General features: G+C 37.4%; 1 protein-coding gene across 8 annotated transcripts in view; it reads left to right on the top strand.

The window, feature by feature from the left end:
- The window catches only part of LOC136858482 (early estrogen-induced gene 1 protein), a 611,382-nt gene that overhangs the window by 556,836 nt on the left and 36,201 nt on the right, over positions 1-18,345 (top strand). For 6 of the 8 annotated variants that reach the window (XM_068225564.1, XM_067138049.2, XM_067138048.2 and 3 more), the window contains one exon: positions 9,193-9,591. The exons of 1 other annotated variant lie outside the window; for it this stretch is intronic. In XM_068225564.1, the coding sequence (XP_068081665.1) occupies positions 9,193-9,591 (399 nt within the window). Of the gene's footprint in view, positions 1-9,192; positions 9,592-11,242; positions 11,387-18,345 lie in introns of all 8 variants that reach the window. One more of the 8 variants, XM_067138053.2, reaches the window with a different exon arrangement.

Genomic DNA, 18,345 nt, shown 5'->3' with positions numbered 1-18,345 from the left:
TCTAGAAATTTTGCTGCCCATTACACCACTCTTTTGTCTAGTCTAATAACCCCAATTTTTGTCAGTAGTCACCCATGATCTACTCTATCAAAAGCCTTGGATAGGTCAGTAGTGATACAGTCCATTGACCTCTTGAATCTAAAATCCGCTATATCTTGCTGGAATCCTACAAGTTGAGTCTCCCTGGAATAACCTTAACTAAACCTGAACTGCCGTCTATCAAAACACTTGGTAATTTTGCAAACGTGTGTCTCAATATAATCAGAATGACTGCTTTCACAGAGATTACAAACAGCACATGTAGAGCTGACAGGCGTGTAGTTATCCACTTTATATTTATCACCCTTTCTTTTCTACACAGGGGCTACTGTAGCAACTCTCCATTTATTTGATATAGCTCCTTCATGCAAACAGTAAAGAAATATTTCAGATAAGATACTATATCCCAACCATAGTTGCTCCTGTAGCTTTCAAATTTTGTGTCTTTTTGCAAATATCTTTATTATGATAGATGAATTTCAGTACTTTGCTAGTATTAATCACCTCGTCAACCTGTACATTATCCTTATATCCAACTATCTTTATGTACTGCTGACTGAATTCTTCTACCTTTTTCAAATCTTCACAGCCAGGCTGAGTGGCTCAGACGGTTGAGGCGCTGGCCTTCTGACCCCAACGTGGCAGGTTTGATCCTGGCTCAGTCCAGTGGTATTTGAAGGTGCTCAAATACGTCAGCCTCGTGTCGGTAGATTTACTGGCACGTAAAAGAACTCCCGCGGGACTAAATTCCGGCACCTCGGCGTCTCCGAAGACCGAAAAAGTAGTTAGTGGGACGTAAAGCAAATGACATTATTATTTAAGAAATCTTCACATATACAGTCCCCTCATTTATTAATGATTCTTGGAATGTCCTTTCTGGAACCTGTTTCAGCCATAAAGTACCTGTTTGTACCCTTCCATTTTCCCCTAAAATTCATATGACTGCCAGTTATGTTTGCTATCATGTTAATATTGGCTGATTGTTTTATTAAATGCAAGTTCCCTTAATCTCTCCTTACTTCCACAACCATTTTTAACTTGGTTTCTTTCTAACCTGCACCTCCTTCTTAACTATGCCTTACCACCTTTAAAGGTACATCCCTGTTTTCACACTCCTCAACAATTGCTTTAAACCTAACCTCATGGGCGTTTATATTTTTATTTACCGTTTTCCACTGATCATAATTATGTTTAAAAGTTTCCCCATGATTCTCTTATCAACCATATTGTATGTGCATTATAGGGTTGGTCATGTCGATAAATATCTTGGAAAAAATAATTCAGTATCTTGAGCCGTTGTCATTTTATCAGCTGCTGAACTTGGCCAATGAGATTGCTTCGCGGGCGAATTCAAATGTTCTTTTAAAGATAAAAATTTCATAATGTTCCGTATTGAAATGTATCACAATGAAATTGAAGTAATAAATAAGGTAGTTCAACCTATTCAATACAAATAAATATGAAATGTAGTATTACATTCCTATTTAATTAAAAGCGGAAGCGGTACCGGTTTCGACCCTAATTTGGGTCATCATCAGCTGAATAAAATGCAAAAAACAATGCATAATAAGATATTAAAGAGCGAGTCTTTCACGAAAACAATTGAAGAGCCAAAATATGTTAATGGGGATTGGCACTGTGCAATTTTAACATATTTTAACATATTTTACCCATATATCGTTATTCTGATCATTCTAAATAATTTTTAACTAAATATTTGCCTGGGAGGTATTACATATAATTTTACAGCCTTTACATTCATTACAACTTCACTGGGCTGAGGTGGCTCAGATGGTTGAGGTGCTGGCCTTCTGACTCCAATTTGGCAGGTTCAATCCTGGCTCAGTCCGATGGTATTTGAAGGTGCTCAAATAGGTCAGCCTCGTGGCGGTAGATTTATTGGCACGTAAATGAACTCCTGTGGGACTAAATTGCGGCACCTTGGTGTCTCCGAAAACCATTAAAAAAAATCATAGTTGCTGGCACGTAAACCAAATAACATTATTATTATCTTTGCAGCTTCAGGAGTAATTATTCGGCTGGGTGTACACATTTAGCACATTGTTCTTTACTGCGATATTATCAAAAAGGGAATAATGACCCAGCTTAGCACACAAATTCTTTATTCAATTTACCTCAACTTTCAGGTTATTTGCAATTTCTCATGCTTTTTCCTGTAACATTGGCCCACTCAGTCACAGTTTCTTTGCTCGAACACATTGAACCACACATATGCCCGGTCTCTGGAACATGAGATATCGAACCTATAGCCGTATTGAATGGTTAACTTGTGTTTTGGCGTTGCACGAACGTAAGATTCATCTATCGGTTTGATAAATCGCTTGCTAACTTAGAGGACCCTGAGCAGGAGATAGCTATTTGTTAATTTGGTGGGCGCGTGCACAGTACTTCAGTATTGGCAGCTAACATTGTGTTTGTTAAAATTTTCTATGGCTTTCTCATCTTCTTCCGATGAAGAAATTGTAGAAGTGGTCAACATTCTAGAACGACCACGATTATATCATTGTCGACCTAATGTTCTAATGAAGTATACAGTAGTGAAAATGAATTCAAAAGACAGATTGAGGCTAAACAAATATCCTGTCATAGGTTTGGTAGAGGTTACAGACGACAATTTGCGTCCTGTGACAAATTTTCTATTATTCCCTATTGATCAATTATTAATTACGATACCCTTTAAGATTCAGTACTACTGAGTCTTATCATATTTGTATCTGTGACTGCATTTATTTCTATAAAAGCACTGGTACTAGTAACTGAGTATAACAGATAATTACACATTTATCATAGTTTTTAATTAATGTTATTACATTACATTACATTACATTACATTACATTACATTACATTACATTACAAGGAAATAACAGGTTATATAGTTATGTTAATTACGCGATATATATCGTTATACTGTGATCAAACAATGTTCATATTTTGTAATAACAGGGAAGAGATACAGTATACTTATATGGCTCAGTGCAAACTGGATTGCACATGACATGTGCTACTCGTGTGCATATTTCATTAGAAATCCTCAAACAATGTCAAATTCTTCTGAGAGTCTTTAAACACTACGAAACTGACACCCACGTCTACAAGAAGTAGTCGAATACCCATTTCCTGCTGCACGGCAAAGACGGGATAATAGGAGCTCCACAGAAAGCGCATTACTTGTGCTTAAGCGCCTGACAATCTAGGGTATATACCTAATGCACAAAAACAAAGCAGTAGGAGGGATGGCATCTAGTGTGTATTTATGAAACTTGATCAGTGAGCCAATAGTTGACAGTTCGATAAGTTAGCTGCTGTTCCGCTGTGCAACGCAGCGAAGATTTATCGAGTCGACAGCTGTAACAAAGCAATAGCTATCGGAAAGTTATCTCACCATTCCAGAAACCGGGCAATATACCGCAATGTTTACTTCTGCGAAAATTTTACTCCCACTTTCTTTTCATTCCTCGATTCTTATTTTCCTCCCACTCCCTTAAAATATAATTTTTAATCTTCATATTGTGTTTTCCCTCAGTTTAATTTTTCAGGGAGCTTTTCTTGTACTACATTTTTGCTTGTCTTGAGTTCTAAACAAGATAAGAAGTGTTGACAGCTGAGGCTGCAGGATGTTTATCTCTGTCACTCAGTTCACTAGTAACGATTGGACTGTTAAAGGTGTGTCATAAGATTATTATCACAATGGTTAAGTACACTACAGCACAGACAATATTTTTGATCAAGTGTTATTTGCACAAGAAGAAGAAATCGGTTAAAAGTTGCCTCTGAAAATTTCGTAGACAGGTTCCTGGTTCAACAGTACCATCAGAACGTTACATGCTTCAACTTGTTCACATGTGGCATAATACTGGCTCTGTAACTAATAAGAAAGAAAAAACAGCGAAGGAGAACAGGTCTCACACAAGATAGGTTAGAAGATATACGACAAGACTTCAAGTTAGTCCGCGTAAGTCGCTTCAGAGATTAGCTCAGGAAACGTGTATATTACATTCATCAGCACGTAATGCAACAAAATTATTACATTTATAATCTTACCGGACTCATTCAGTCTATAACATACAATTTACAGGTTTCATTGCAAGGAGAAGATTTTGCAATTGGCTAATGAATAGTGTCCATGATGGTATCGTGGATCCAAACTTTCTTTTTATGAATAAGGAAGCCTGGTTTAATTTGAGTGGATATGACAATTCACAAAACATCACGATCTGGGATACAGAGAACCCGCACATTTTACAGCCGAGACCTCCACACAACGTGAAAGTGGGTATAAGGTGCACTATTAGTGCCCAACAAATTATTGGTCCAATATTTTTTCAGGGCAAAATTACTTCCGACAAAATTTACAACATTCTCGAACAAATTTTTGTTGAACTGACAGAAGAAGAAGCAAGGTACGGCTATTTCCAGCAGGGAGGCGATACGGCTCACACAGCACGTAGCCCTTTGCAACGGTTGCAGGAAGTGTTTGATGATCAGATCATCAGTAAAGGCTTATGGTCCCCTTGTTCGCCTGATTGAAGCACCTGCGACTGTTATCCGTGGGGAAATCTGAAAGGGAAAGTTTACAGGAATAATCTTCGAACTGCAGAAGAATTAAAAATCGAAGTTAGGAACACTGTGCGTTCCATCAATGTCCGTGAACTGCAAAGTCATCTCATAACAAGATGTGAAGCTTGCATTGCAGCTTAGAGAGAACTTTTAATATCTTCTGTAAATACTGGTGAGTTCAGTTTAATTTACTAGTTGATTTGCTTGAATCTTTCATTCATTCATTCATTCATTCATTCATTCTTAGCATATATATACAGTTTAACCTGACTTATATGTATATCAAGGGGAAGAGAAAAAATCTACTTGTAACTCAGAATTATTAAGAAATCAGACTTACACAATACATCACATATTTACTGAAAAACCAATGGAATAGACCTAGATGTGTAAATCCTTGCAAATAATAAATACATTAAGACAGAAAATATTATTTTGAACTTGGTCCAGCCTTTAAATAATCAGATAGGTTGGCTTGTTTCACTTTTCTTGCATTAAGAGTATAAACCTCCTTTTGGAAACTTAGTAATGAATTCAAAGCATTTTCACTATAACTTTTCACACTGATGTAACTCCTACACACATCGATTGCACTTAACACTTCACTCAGTTCAGGTGTTTCAAGATTCAAGTCGTTATCTCCATCTCCATCTCCATCACTGTCACTATCGCTTGTAGCTGGTCCATCACCACCGCGTTGTTGGCATACGTCAGCAATAATCTCTTCATCCGGTAGTTCTCCACATACAGCCAGATTATCATCAAAATGCACAAAAGTATCGAATTCTACACCCTCCGCTAGGGTTAGCTCATTGCCAGACAAAACTTCGTCCCCATAATCATTATTAGAGGTAGCTTCTTCTAGTAAGACATCAGCTTTGCGGAAACTTGCTGATTGTGGAGGATGACACCTGCTTCCAGGCAGCCGAAATAAAGTCCATGGCTTGTAGCAAATTAATGGAGAGAGGTTCATTTCCTGCATCACTCAGTGTTATTAAATGTTGAACCAGCATTTTTCTATAATGCACTTTGAAATTTGCAATGATGCCTAAATCAAGCGATTGTAGAATACTGGTACAGTTAAGAGGAATAAATTCCACTCGGACATTCTCCAGAATGATTTGAGATGGATGTGCTGCACATCGATCCATAAGAAGAAGCATCTTCTTCTGTTTCTTTTTCATTTCAATGTCCAGGTTTTTCAACCACTGTTCCATTAGAAGCATAGTCATCCAAGAATTTCTGTTGAATTCATATTCCGTAGGTTTTGTTTTTGCACCCTTAAAACACCTCGGATTCTTCGATTTTCCTATCACAAGTTGAGGAAGTTTGTCAGATCCATCTACATTGGTGGCGAGAATTACTGTTACACAAATTTTTACTTTTCTTCCCTCCATGGCATGAGTCACCTTTTTCAGCTAATGTTTTATTAGGAATGAGATTGTAGAATAGGCAGGTCTCATCACAATTGTAGATGTTTGGAGGCTGATCATCACTTAAGATACCCAACAGAACCTCTTCTTTCCAGTGTTGCACTGTGACATCGTCCACAGCTTTTAAGTCACCGCAAATTGTTCTCCCTGTGATTCCATGATGATCTTTAAATCCTTGCAACCATCCTGACGAAGCCTTGAAATCAGCAGTGATACTCATAATTTTAGCTAAATCTATCGCTTTTGCCTTCAGCATGTCGCCACTAATTGGTAGAGCTGCAGCTCGCTTTTGCTGGAACCATGTGAAAAGTGCTTTCTCCAAATCTACGTACCTTCCTTCTTGCTGATGGTTGCGCTTTGCTGATTTTGAACCCAGTTTTAAGAACTCTCTTACTGATGACGGTACATAGCATGGTATAAGCAATCCCTAAGTCTGAAGCAATTTCAGTTTTTGTTTTGTGTGGACTAGCATCCACTTCTCATATAAATTTTACTTTTTCATCTAGGGTATAACTTTTCCTATTTCTGTTCTCCATGCCTAATCAAAAGCAACTGAATGACAAAAACTACTGTTCAACAGTAAACACCAGATACCGGTACCGTGGACATTTTACTTCTCCGCAGTTCCCACGAAAGAAATTTATTCTTATTCAAACAAATTTACTGCATTTTCTTTTGTTTCCGCACCCAAACCGCTCACTTTGCTTGTAATGTAAATCTTTAGTGGCATTGTGAAGGTAAAAAATTATGAAGGTAGAGGATGAGCGAGATAGAGAGCAAAGGGGACTCCCTTGATTGGCCTTTGTTAAGTCGCCAGTAAGTAAGGGTCAATAATGTCACTCTGGCGAAACTGTCTTCTGTTTCAGCACCAAAACCCAACCGCTCTACTTCCGCCTACACCGACAAAGAGGAAACTTCGTAAACACAGTAGTTTCTTTTAAAAAGCATGTGCTCATTACAATTACGCAAAACTCAGTTATATTTCACTGACACTTAATATGTATTTAAAGATAAAAATTTCATAATGTTTCGTATTGAAATGTATCACAATGAAATTGAAATAATAAATAAGGTAGTTCAACCTATTCAATACAAATAAATATTTTAAAAAAATTTAAAATGTATATATATAGAGAACAGTTGATGTAAACTGTTCTAAAGAATCTACAAGATCCTGTTTACGTACTTAAATTATATTAAATTGTATTAGCCTATACACACACACACACACACACACACACACACACACACACACACACACACACACACACACACACACACACACATTTTTGCAACCGAAGCAATTACAGACTGGTTCGTCAAGCTATTCACCGAGTTCAGTCGGCATTTGAAAGCACAGTGCTGGACATTGAGTGTGTTGCGCTGATCTTCAGGAGCTAGCAATTCGCTTCAATGAAGCGACTCGTCTTCGACTTCTAAACAATTTTGGGACTTCATATTCGTTAATTATATTGTGACATCACGCCTCATTCGCTGGCTCATTTAACTTTTCACCTCTTCTTGTAAACATTATGAGACAGTGCTGAAATTTGCATGTGTTGTGCTACTATTCAGAAGATCGTGCCTTACTTCTTATAAGTGGCTGACTTTCTACTTCTTCTAGATTTTACGATTTAAAATTGCACAGTGCCAATCCCCATTAACATATTTTGCCTCTTCAACTGTTTTTGTGAAAGACTAACTCTTTAATTTCTTATTTACCTATGCATTGTTTTTTGCATTTTATTCGGCTGATGATGACCCAGATTAGGGTCGAAACCGGTACCGCTTCCGCTTTTAATTAAATAGGAATGTAATACTACATTTCATATTTATTTGTATTGAATAGGTTGAACTACCTTATTTATTATTTCAATTTCATTACTTAATATGTATGACAGCGAATTACGTATAAACAGATTACGTATAAATAAGGTTTAATTAATACGCTTTTAAATTACATTTTGCAGGGACCCAAAGGAAATTACGTACAAGTACGAATTACGCAGAACAGAGTTACGTATAAAGCAGGTTCAACTGTATGTATATAGCTGGTGAGTTCAGTTCCGTTTAGTTTCTACAGGAGTAATCATGCCGCTTCTTTGAGATGGCTACGTTTGCTTGCCATTGCGGGCACTGCGCTAGCTGTCGCCGCTTCTCTGCGTTCCTGTGTCTCGGTACTCCACAATGAAGTTTTAAAATATGCTCCCTGTACAATCTGTTCCATTGATTGTAAACTTCTGGAATTTTAAAGTTAAGCTCAGTACATGCTTCGTTAAAAAGTTGTCCAAGAAATTTGACTGAATTTCATTTCTGTATTTGGCTAACCTTTGAGTTAAAAATGTGGACCTCTCATGCATTGGTTGTTCTAGTGAAATAACCTTCACACCTGTATAGAAACTGGAAGGATTCTGTTATGAATCTTGAGAACATCCAACATTTTCAATTGAATTCTGTGCAGAAAAATTCAATGTTTAATATTTCAGAGATTTTTGTTTGGCTGTTGCATGATGGGATACTATCTTTTTACTCACTATTGCTTGTTGCAACTATTTCATCACTGATATCAAGGTTGCTCAGTTCCAACATCTGCATGTCCAGCCACTTTCTTCCCAGATCCTTATTTTGTGGTATTGTACATCCTGGACCATATGATTTTAATTTACTTCAAAATGATATATGAAAGTCATAAATCATAAAAATGTAACATTTATTTTCATAAACTCTCATAGAAAATATCCTTATTAAATATATCTGTGTGTTCCAGGAAAATACTGAATACTACAGTATTACAGTGAGATGATTCAGTGAGTGTTTCTTACCTTGAATGATCAACGGTATTATGTAAACAAAAGATAAAATTTTAAGTTTTCCTGCTGTTTAAAACATTAGTATCCATCATACTCAGGTCCTGGAGTTAAGATATAATGATAAAATTTAGCATACCTTTGTAAATAAAGTATAAGAAATTACTGCTTTTGTTTTAGAATAGTATCTAATGGCAGAATGTATAAACATTATTCTGTAGTTAGATGGTTGAAGGCCAGCCATTATTGTGCTGCCGCATAATAAAGTGTGGCATGTCTACCTGCCCTCCCTTGTATCTGATACATTTTGTATTTTTCTGCATGGGCTTTGTAGGTCCCCGTCATGGCCGGTGTGGGCGCCACGGTTGCTTCCGTTCTCTATTCCCTCATCCATTAATAATACTCAGCAGGTGCCTCCCTCTCCAACGATCCGACGCATGCGATTCTGGTCTAGCAACAGCACTTCAGGCTTACGTGTAGTACCAGAACCTCCCTCACCTGTCCTGAGTTCTGGTCCGCCCATAGAACCTTCCCTCTCTCATTCTTCCAGTCGTGGCTTGCTGCAGATCCCATCTCCCACGGCCTCCTTCAAGTTCCCTCCGTGGGCGTCCCCCCGTGCTACCCCTAGAGCCTCTTCCTCTCCAGGCATGCTCCACCAACACAGCCCCAAGTCCCCAAGAGGCCTGGGCTCCAGTACGGGAGATGGAGCATACTTCAGCAACGATTGCAAAAGGTAGGGCAGAGATGATGACATTTGGCTAAGCTTTATGGGTCTATATGCAGGCACACATTCTTTCCAGGCCCTCTAAATATGCAGCAGGTGTTACTGCTTAATTCAGCTGCTTCTATTGTAATCATTGGCTTTTTGTTTTTATTGTACAAATATAGTTCTATCTTCAGCATTGCATTCACCTGCTTTCTCTTTATTTTATAATAGGTATGGGATCAAGGTCTGAATATACTTCCAGCTTACATATTGCAGAATAGTGATCACTGCTTATTTTTGGGTACCATTTTATTTCTTTGTTTTAATTCACTCTCATTACCCTGAATTTGTCTTTTATCTGGAGTTGAAGATAAGCATATTCAACCTGAGAAGGCATGTGTTACATTATCTTATTGCAGATTTGAGATTAGAGCATCCTCTATGATGACAGAAAGGAGAAATTTGGCATTGATAATGCAGAAGATGTAGACTTTCAGCACTTGTCTTTTGTCGGTCTTCATTTTAATTAGGTGGTACAATTAATGTTGGTTTCTGTTTTTTCCAAGTACAGCAGAGAGGATATATATTAAATGATGTAAAAAATAAAATAAAATATACTGAGACAACCTGATGTCCCTCCCATTTGCTTTTATATCTCATGTCATTTCATTGAAAGGTTATAGTATTCATGTACTCATATTATTCTAACATTTCAACATATTTATTTCCATACTTTTTGTAACTAATCAAAATACATTTTCCTTAACTTTGTTAGTAGTACTTTCTTCATTTCGGTTTACATACTTATCGTAGAATATTACTCTCGGTGTAGATTTTAAAGTTATTTTTTAAAATTCTAGGTTGCTTGCTTTGCAGTTGCTTGGTGGGGATGGTCCTGAACTGTTAACATCTTTTTGTCTTTAAATTGTGTATTTTTCTTTGCTGTATTTAGGAAACACATCATTGTGCTGTTTTGCTCTTGTAAATATTTTAGACTCCTATATACTATGTAAAAATGCTGGTATGTTCATTGCTTTAAACAGCTTTCATGATCTATTAGGTACTGGTATTATACTCCTCATACCCATAATTTCAAATTCAGATAATATCTTTTAATCTCTTCTTAGATGGCAAGGAGGGAAGTGTTTATTTTACTGTCACATGGTGTTTGTTATCTAGCTTTTCAACTGAAATATGGTCTTATTACGGTATTTATATACTTCAAGAGCTCAGTCATAACATGTCTATACTCACAAATGCTGTTATGATTTATATCTAACCCTTCTGGCAAGAGAGTTGATCATATAGGAACAATCCTAACATATCGCCCAGGGATTGCCTGACTGTAATAATACCACCCTAAAATACATCCACTTGGAGGCTTCTATAATTAAACAAACAAACAAACAAACAAACAAACAAACAAACAAACAAACAAACAAACAAATTAATCATGGCAGTTACCGGAAAGTTTACTGTTACTACTTTGAGAAGTGTTTCCAACTTGTGAGATGCTTGGTTGTGCTGGAAAAATATTTTGTCAGTGCTGCTTGGAAACTGACAAATCCCCAGTTTCTAAGTTATAAATAGATTTCTTTTGGTCTAGTTAATCAAAAGACCTTTTAGCCACTATTTCTTCCCCAAAACACTTTGGTGATGAGCACAGGTCGGTTTCCAGGGTTCAGCATCATCGTAAGCTGTTCGAGAGCAACACAAAGCTGCCCACTGTAGCCATCAGTCCTGATGACCAGCCAGAAGAGAATGATGCTGTTTCTCTACCCCCTGTTGCCATCGTGGTGACACAGCGCCGGAGTAGTACAGTGTCAGTGTGTCTGTTACATGTTGCACCCCCTAGTTTCAGGGTTTCTCAATGCACAATAATACTATAACAAATTATGAGGATCACTTGAATTTTATTATCAAGTTAGGCCCATAGCTGGCTAGAAAATGGAATTACTGTATACTTACCTGAAATATAACGAACCAGTATCTCTGAAATGTTGAGAAAAAGTCCTCCTAACATCATCAGTAAAGCTTCCATCAGTAAAGCTTGTTACTGTCTCAAATTGTTGTAGGCTTGGAAATTTAACATCTGTTTCAGGCATAATCAAAGATAATGTTGCTTGTTTGGCTAGATTTGAGATGTCAGATACTGAAGTTTGTATACATGTTAGGTTTTTAAAAATTGAAAATATCTTGCCAATTTTCCTTTTGATATCCAGTTACTTAATTTATTAATTTATTAGTTCCATAGGCCTTAGCAGGTGTAGTATGGAAATGATTTACTATAAATATATTAACATTTGTAGTCAGCAAATCAAAATATGTTATCACCAATTCAGAAAATAGACTGATATATTATTATACACCTTAAATTTTTTTCTTAGTTGTTACTTGAAGGAAACAAGAATCTAACAAACAGGTACATACATACATACATACATACATACATACATACATACATACATACATACATACATACATACATACATACATTGTTGAATGTTACATTGCTGATTCATTCTTTCAATGTTTTATTTGCAGGCTTAGTGATATCTGCCATTTTATTTTGTCTTGCACTGCTAAATTTTACCTTGTATGATAGGTACATACATACATACACTTCCATCACATTCTTGTTACCTTCAAATAGCAACCGAAAAAGAAATATATTTAGAAGACGTTCATAATTAATGTCAGAGTTGTAAATGATCAAACATAGGAAGCTTGGAAGGAGGATAGGGAACCCACTTCTTTCCTCTTTCTTTACTTGTATTTATGCAGCATTCTCCCTAACCCAAATTTCCTACTCAAGAGAAAATAATTCTCAAGAATGCCTCATTCACTATGTGTAAATGCCCTCCCCTCTGATGAAACTGGGAAGCAGAAATGAACTTGTCACAGGCTAAGAAGAAGGAGATGTTGAAGAGCTTGAATTAATGAGAGGAGAGCCCATCTACGAAAATGACAGGAAGTACATAAAGTTGAATTTGCCCATGTCCTTTTTTGTGGTTCTTTGTTTCTATTTTCTGTTGTTTCCTCTGCCTGCCTTTAATGTTATCCTTGTGAGTGTTCCTATCTTTCTTACTAGCTTATTATTTCATTATTTATTTTTCCTCAAATAATTGAGGTTGCCAAACTGACAAAGTTTATTAAACAGTACAAATTAAATAATCTAGGTACAATTTAGAATAAGAAGATATGTAGTGACAAAAATATATAGAAGAAGCAGATAAAAGAAAAATACATTAATTTAATTAAAAGAGATGCATAGAGGTGATGTCTCAAGATTGATATCAAGGCTTTCAATGTGTGTGTGCCCCAGTTCATGGTCTCGTTCAGCACACCAAATACTTTTTCCAATTCTCTTACTTAAGTAATGATAAAGTTGTTGCTCTCCTTTCACTTCTGAAGTGAACCTCATTGTATATTTAATTTTTGTTTCCTATTACTCTAAATTGACAAAGTTTCTTGTCTGAAATTTTGGGTCTTTAAAATACTTAGCAAATTTTATATCATTAAATCTTTTTATGTTGAGAAACCCTGCATAGTTACTTGTTTTGTGGATGATTGTTGTGTTGCATTGTTGATATTTGCACTTTCTTGCCTGTTGAATGTTACATTGCTGATTCATTCTTCCAATGTTTTATTTGCAGGCTTAGTGATGTCTGCTATTTTATTTTGTCTTGCACTGCTAAATTTTACCTTGTATGATAGGTATTGTCTAAACCAATTGGTCCACCCTTTAAAATCCTTGGGAAAGTTTTCACGAAAACTTATTATTTACATTTTTCTTTTCAGTTTCAAGTTTCTGTGTAATTCATTATTAATACAGTCAATGCCAAAAACAGTGCATGTTTAGATTAATAATTTTGTAATGAAAAATGTGTCACATTTGTTCCAAAGCTGGGTTTGCCAGCATGACTCTCAGATTTCTTGCTATGTTGTACATAACATGATTTTTTAGGTTAAGTAAATTGTGTGTGAAGATCTTGAAAAGTGTTTGACTGCATGTCTAATGGAATCAATTCAATCTGATATTTTCATCGTGCTTGAGCATATTTAGTATAGCTGTTTACAAACAGTCATGTGTGTAATCTTTCTTGTTGATGTGATTATTAGTCTTGGAAAGGGGAATTGTTCGTCAAGGTTGTGCTAGGTAGATCTGACTGTTCCAGCAGCTCCTGCCTGACTAACACTTCTATTCCTGGTGTTATACTTGTGCGGTAAAGCTCCTATGATTGTATATTTTTATAATTACAACATTTTAATATTCACACATGACTGTTCGCAGACGCCAAGGACACAATTTCGCAGTTAAGCAGCAGCCTCAACTTGGAAACTTGACACTGCTTCACGCGACAGAAAGCATACAATCGTATATTTTTATAATGAGAACATTTTAATAACAACACTCAGTCTTATCCAATTAACTGTTAAACATCCAGCTGTTGTTTATAATAAATTTGACATTGATTTTATCACGATCAGGTACATTGAACATTTGGGTCAAATGTACCCGAGGGAGAGTACACTCCTTACTCAAGACTGTTGCTATCCCAAACCATGTAAAATGTTTATGAATGTTGGAGGTCAGTTTCACACTCTGTTAGGCACAAAGACACGACACCACATTCTGTCCTGCACAAAGTCACAACACTACCAATTAACATGCGAAGATCAAAAAGGCTTGAATTCGCAGACGAACAGATCTGTAGTAGAAAGCCGCCAGCTCCCGGTGACCAGCGCGGCACACTCAAGGTCACGCGCTGCGGCCAAACACCAAAGTAGAGTGGAGAACGTTTCGAAGGTCCAGAACCTGTCACGGCTGTGGGAAGCCAAGTACGTATATAAAAATATACGACGCCAATTAGTACAACCGAATGAGCACCCGTACTCCAGTTAAGTTCTTGGTAAACAGTTGACTTGAAAAAACAATTGTAGAGAGAAGAAAAAATGTAGTAAAAAGCGCAATATCGGAAAACAAATGAAAACTTATATGCACAGTGCGCTATTTTTTAAAAAGAAAATTTTTTTTAGGTTATGATTGAAGTAGTCGAAGTTGGCGCAAGACAAAAATTTTTGAAAGAGGAGAATAAATTAAACAAGGAAGATTGATAGTGAAATAAGAGAAAGAATAAAAGAAATTGAAGTTGGATGGTAATGAGGAAAGATAAGATAGGGAAATGAAGGAGGGGTAGTTTAAGGTGGGTTAGGAGGGTGGGTTATTGGAGGTAGAAAATGTGGGTGGGAACTATGTAAGACATGGAAAATAGAATTGGGGTTTTGGAATTTGGAATTTTTGAGAAGAAGAATTAGGAAGTCAAAAAGGATATTGGGTTTTTCAGAAATGTCGTTTAAATTGAAATTAGGGTTGAAGTACTGGTCAAGGTGGATAAAGCAATTTTCAGTAATGTTTAAGAGGGAGCCTTTGTTAATGATTTTAAGTATGTTTATGTCATTGTCAATACATACAAGACTCCAAACATAGTTTCACCAGTATTGACAATGACATAAACATACTTAAAATCATTAACAAAGGCTCCCTCTTAAACATTACTGAAAATTGCTTTATCCACCTTGACCAGTACTTCAACCCTAATTTCAATTTAAACGACATTTCTGAAAAACCCAATATCCTTTTTGACTTCCTAATTCTTCTTCTCAAAAATTCCAAATTCCAAAACCCCAATTCTATTTTCCATGTCTTACATAGTTCCCACCCACATTTTCTACCTCCAATAACCCACCCTCCTAACCCACCTTAAACTACCCCTCCTTCATTTCCCTATCTTATCTTTCCTCATTACCATCCAACTTCAATTTCTTTTATTCTTTCTCTTATTTCACTATCAATCTTCCTTGTTTAATTTATTCTCCTCTTTCAAAAATTTTTGTCTTGCGCCAACTTCGACTACTTCAATCATAACCTAAAAAAATTTTTTCTTTTTAAAAAATAGCGCACTGTGCATATAGGTTTTCATTTGTTTTCCGATATTGCGCTTTTTACTACATTTTTTTCTTCTCTCTACAATTGTTTTTTCAAGTCAACTGTTTACCAAGAACTTAACTGGAGTACGGGTGCTCATTCGGTTGTACTAATTGGCGTCGTATATTTTTATATACGTACTTGGCTTCCCACAGCCGTGACAGGTTCTGGACCTTCGAAACGTTCTCCACTCTACTTTGGTGTTTGGCCGCAGCGCGTGACCTTGAGTGTGCCGCGCTGGTCACCGGGAGCTGGCGGCTTTCTACTACAGATCTGTTTGTCTGCGAATTCAAGCCTTTTTGATCTTCGCATGTTAATTGGTAGTGTTGTGACTTTGTGCAGGACAGAATGTGGTGTCATGTCTTTGTGCCTAACAGAGTGTGAAACTGACCTCCAACATTCATAAACATTTTACATGTTTTTTATGGCTGATGATGACCTAGACTAAGGTCGAAACCGGTCCCATTTAAATAGAAATGTGATTGCTACGTTTCTTTCTTTTGAGTATTGAATAGGTTGAACCTCCTTTCCAGTTATTTAATTTTTAACATCTCATTACATATATCGTTGGTGGAGGAAACACTCAGGCCAGCTATTGGATACTCGTTAATTATAAGCTCTAAATTTCATTTTTGTTCCGTATTGAAGTACAATTGTAAGGAATAAATTTACAAGATTGTCCACCTTTTAATGTAATGTAATGTAATGTAATGTAATGTAATGTAATGTAATGTAATGTTATTTACCTGATGTATTGTATTGAAAAGGTGGACGCTCTTGTCAATTTTTACTCTGTTGATGTGAGCTTAAGAGTGTGTTCGATGCAAAGTTGTCCCATCGGACAGCATCGTGCCTCAGCACTGACTTCTAATTTTGGATCTTCGCTTTAACAATGTATGGAAACCATGACAGAAAACAACAGGACCATGTCATATCAAATGGTGGAAACTACCTAACTAGAAGAAAGAAAGTTGCGCTTCTCAACGCACCATATTCAGATACAGGTCAGCCAGCTAATATGGTTTGGGAAGACCTTGCCACACATATAAATGGTGCTGTATCTGATATCCTGGGAACAACAAAACCAGGTAAACCATACATAGATAAACAAACTTGGTGGTGGAATGACGAGGTGCAAGCTGCAATAAAAGAGAAGAATTGTGCCTACAAAATTTGGCGGAATACTGACATTGATGGCAACCTCAAACAATATAGGAGACTTAAAGATTTGGGCCAAAAAGGCTGTAGCTATAGCTAAAGCTATTCCTTTAAGGATCTGTATGAGTGTTTGGATACATCAGAAGGAGAAAAAGGTATTGACCGACTGGCTCGATCACGTCGTGGCCTAATCCAAGATATTGGGCATGTCATGTATATCAAGGATGAAGTGTATAACATACTCCGGAAACCTGGAATGCTGGAACAGGCATTTTTCCACAGTCTGCAAGAAAGAATACACAGTGCAATACCAATATCAGGACCTGTCTCGCTTATAACTTCCTCGGAAGTTCAGGAGGTCATGCAGAAAATGAAACCTGGAAAGGCCACAGGACCTGACGACATTCCTGCTGAAGCATGGAAAATGCTTGGACAACAAGGTGCCGAGCTGATCGCAACCCTGCTCAACCAGTTTATTATAGAAGAAGTGCTACCATTGTCCTGGTCAACAAGCGCTACTGTGCCTACTTGGAAAGGCAAGGGCGACAGTAATGATTGTACAAACCATTGGCCTATTTGCCTACTATGTCATGCCATGAAGTTCTTAGTACGTATTATAGTTCAGCACCTGCAAAGTATCGTCAACGTCACTCCAAACCAGTGTGGATTTGTGAAAAGATGTGGAATGAGTGATTCCATTCATGCAGTTCGGTTACTTACGAAAAAACACCTGGAAAAGAACAGGCCACTCCATATTACCTTCCTGGATCGGAAAAGGCCTTTGACCGCATTCCTCATGAACTGATTTGGCATGCACTTAGATCACATGCCGTCCTTGAGGAGTATGTGTGTTGGATAAATTTTCTCTATCGGAGCTCTACCAGTGCCGTCTGATGCCCTGCTGGAATTTCACCGCTATACCCCATTCAGGTTGGTGTCCACCAGGGATCGGCCCTATCACCGCCTCTCTTCATTTTGCGTATGGCCACAGTTACCTCCGATATCCAGTTATCACCTCAACGGTCACTCCTGTATGCTGACAGTGTCCTACTGACTGCTGAGGGGAGTCAACTGATTCAAGAGCAGGTTAAGAAGTGGAACAAAAAACTAAGAGCACATGGACTTGCGATTCAATACCAAGGAAACTGAGTACATGGAGTGCGATCTGCAATCAAATGGAACCATGCAGATAGATGGCCAAGAACTCAACAAAGTAGAACAGTTTAAGTACCTTGGTTCTTTGGTCATCGCTGAGTGTGACACTATTTCAGACGCCTGTGCATGAGTAATTGCGGCCTGGATGAAGTGGGGGCAAACTACTGGTGTTCTCTGCGATTGTCGGATACCAATCGCCTGAAATCAAAGGTTTACAGGACTGTTGTTCACCCAGTCGCTCTGTATGGCTCTGAATGCTGGCCAGTAACAGTCAAGCATGAGCAAACACTTCATGTCATGGAGATGCACATGCTGACCTGGCTAGATCATGTCGCCAACCTAGAAATCTGGAAAATCACAGGAGTTGCTCCAATGGTAGACAGCCATGTAATGCGTAGAGAAGGTTAATCTATTGTACAGATGACACTTTGCATCACAGTATCTGGAAATAGGCCGCATGGTCGGCCCAAGAAAGGCTG

Source organism: Anabrus simplex, chromosome 1, assembly GCF_040414725.1.
Source record: "Anabrus simplex isolate iqAnaSimp1 chromosome 1, ASM4041472v1, whole genome shotgun sequence".
In the NCBI taxonomy this organism is placed as follows: domain Eukaryota; kingdom Metazoa; phylum Arthropoda; class Insecta; order Orthoptera; family Tettigoniidae; genus Anabrus; species Anabrus simplex.
This window is presented reverse-complemented; position numbering and strand designations above follow the sequence as displayed.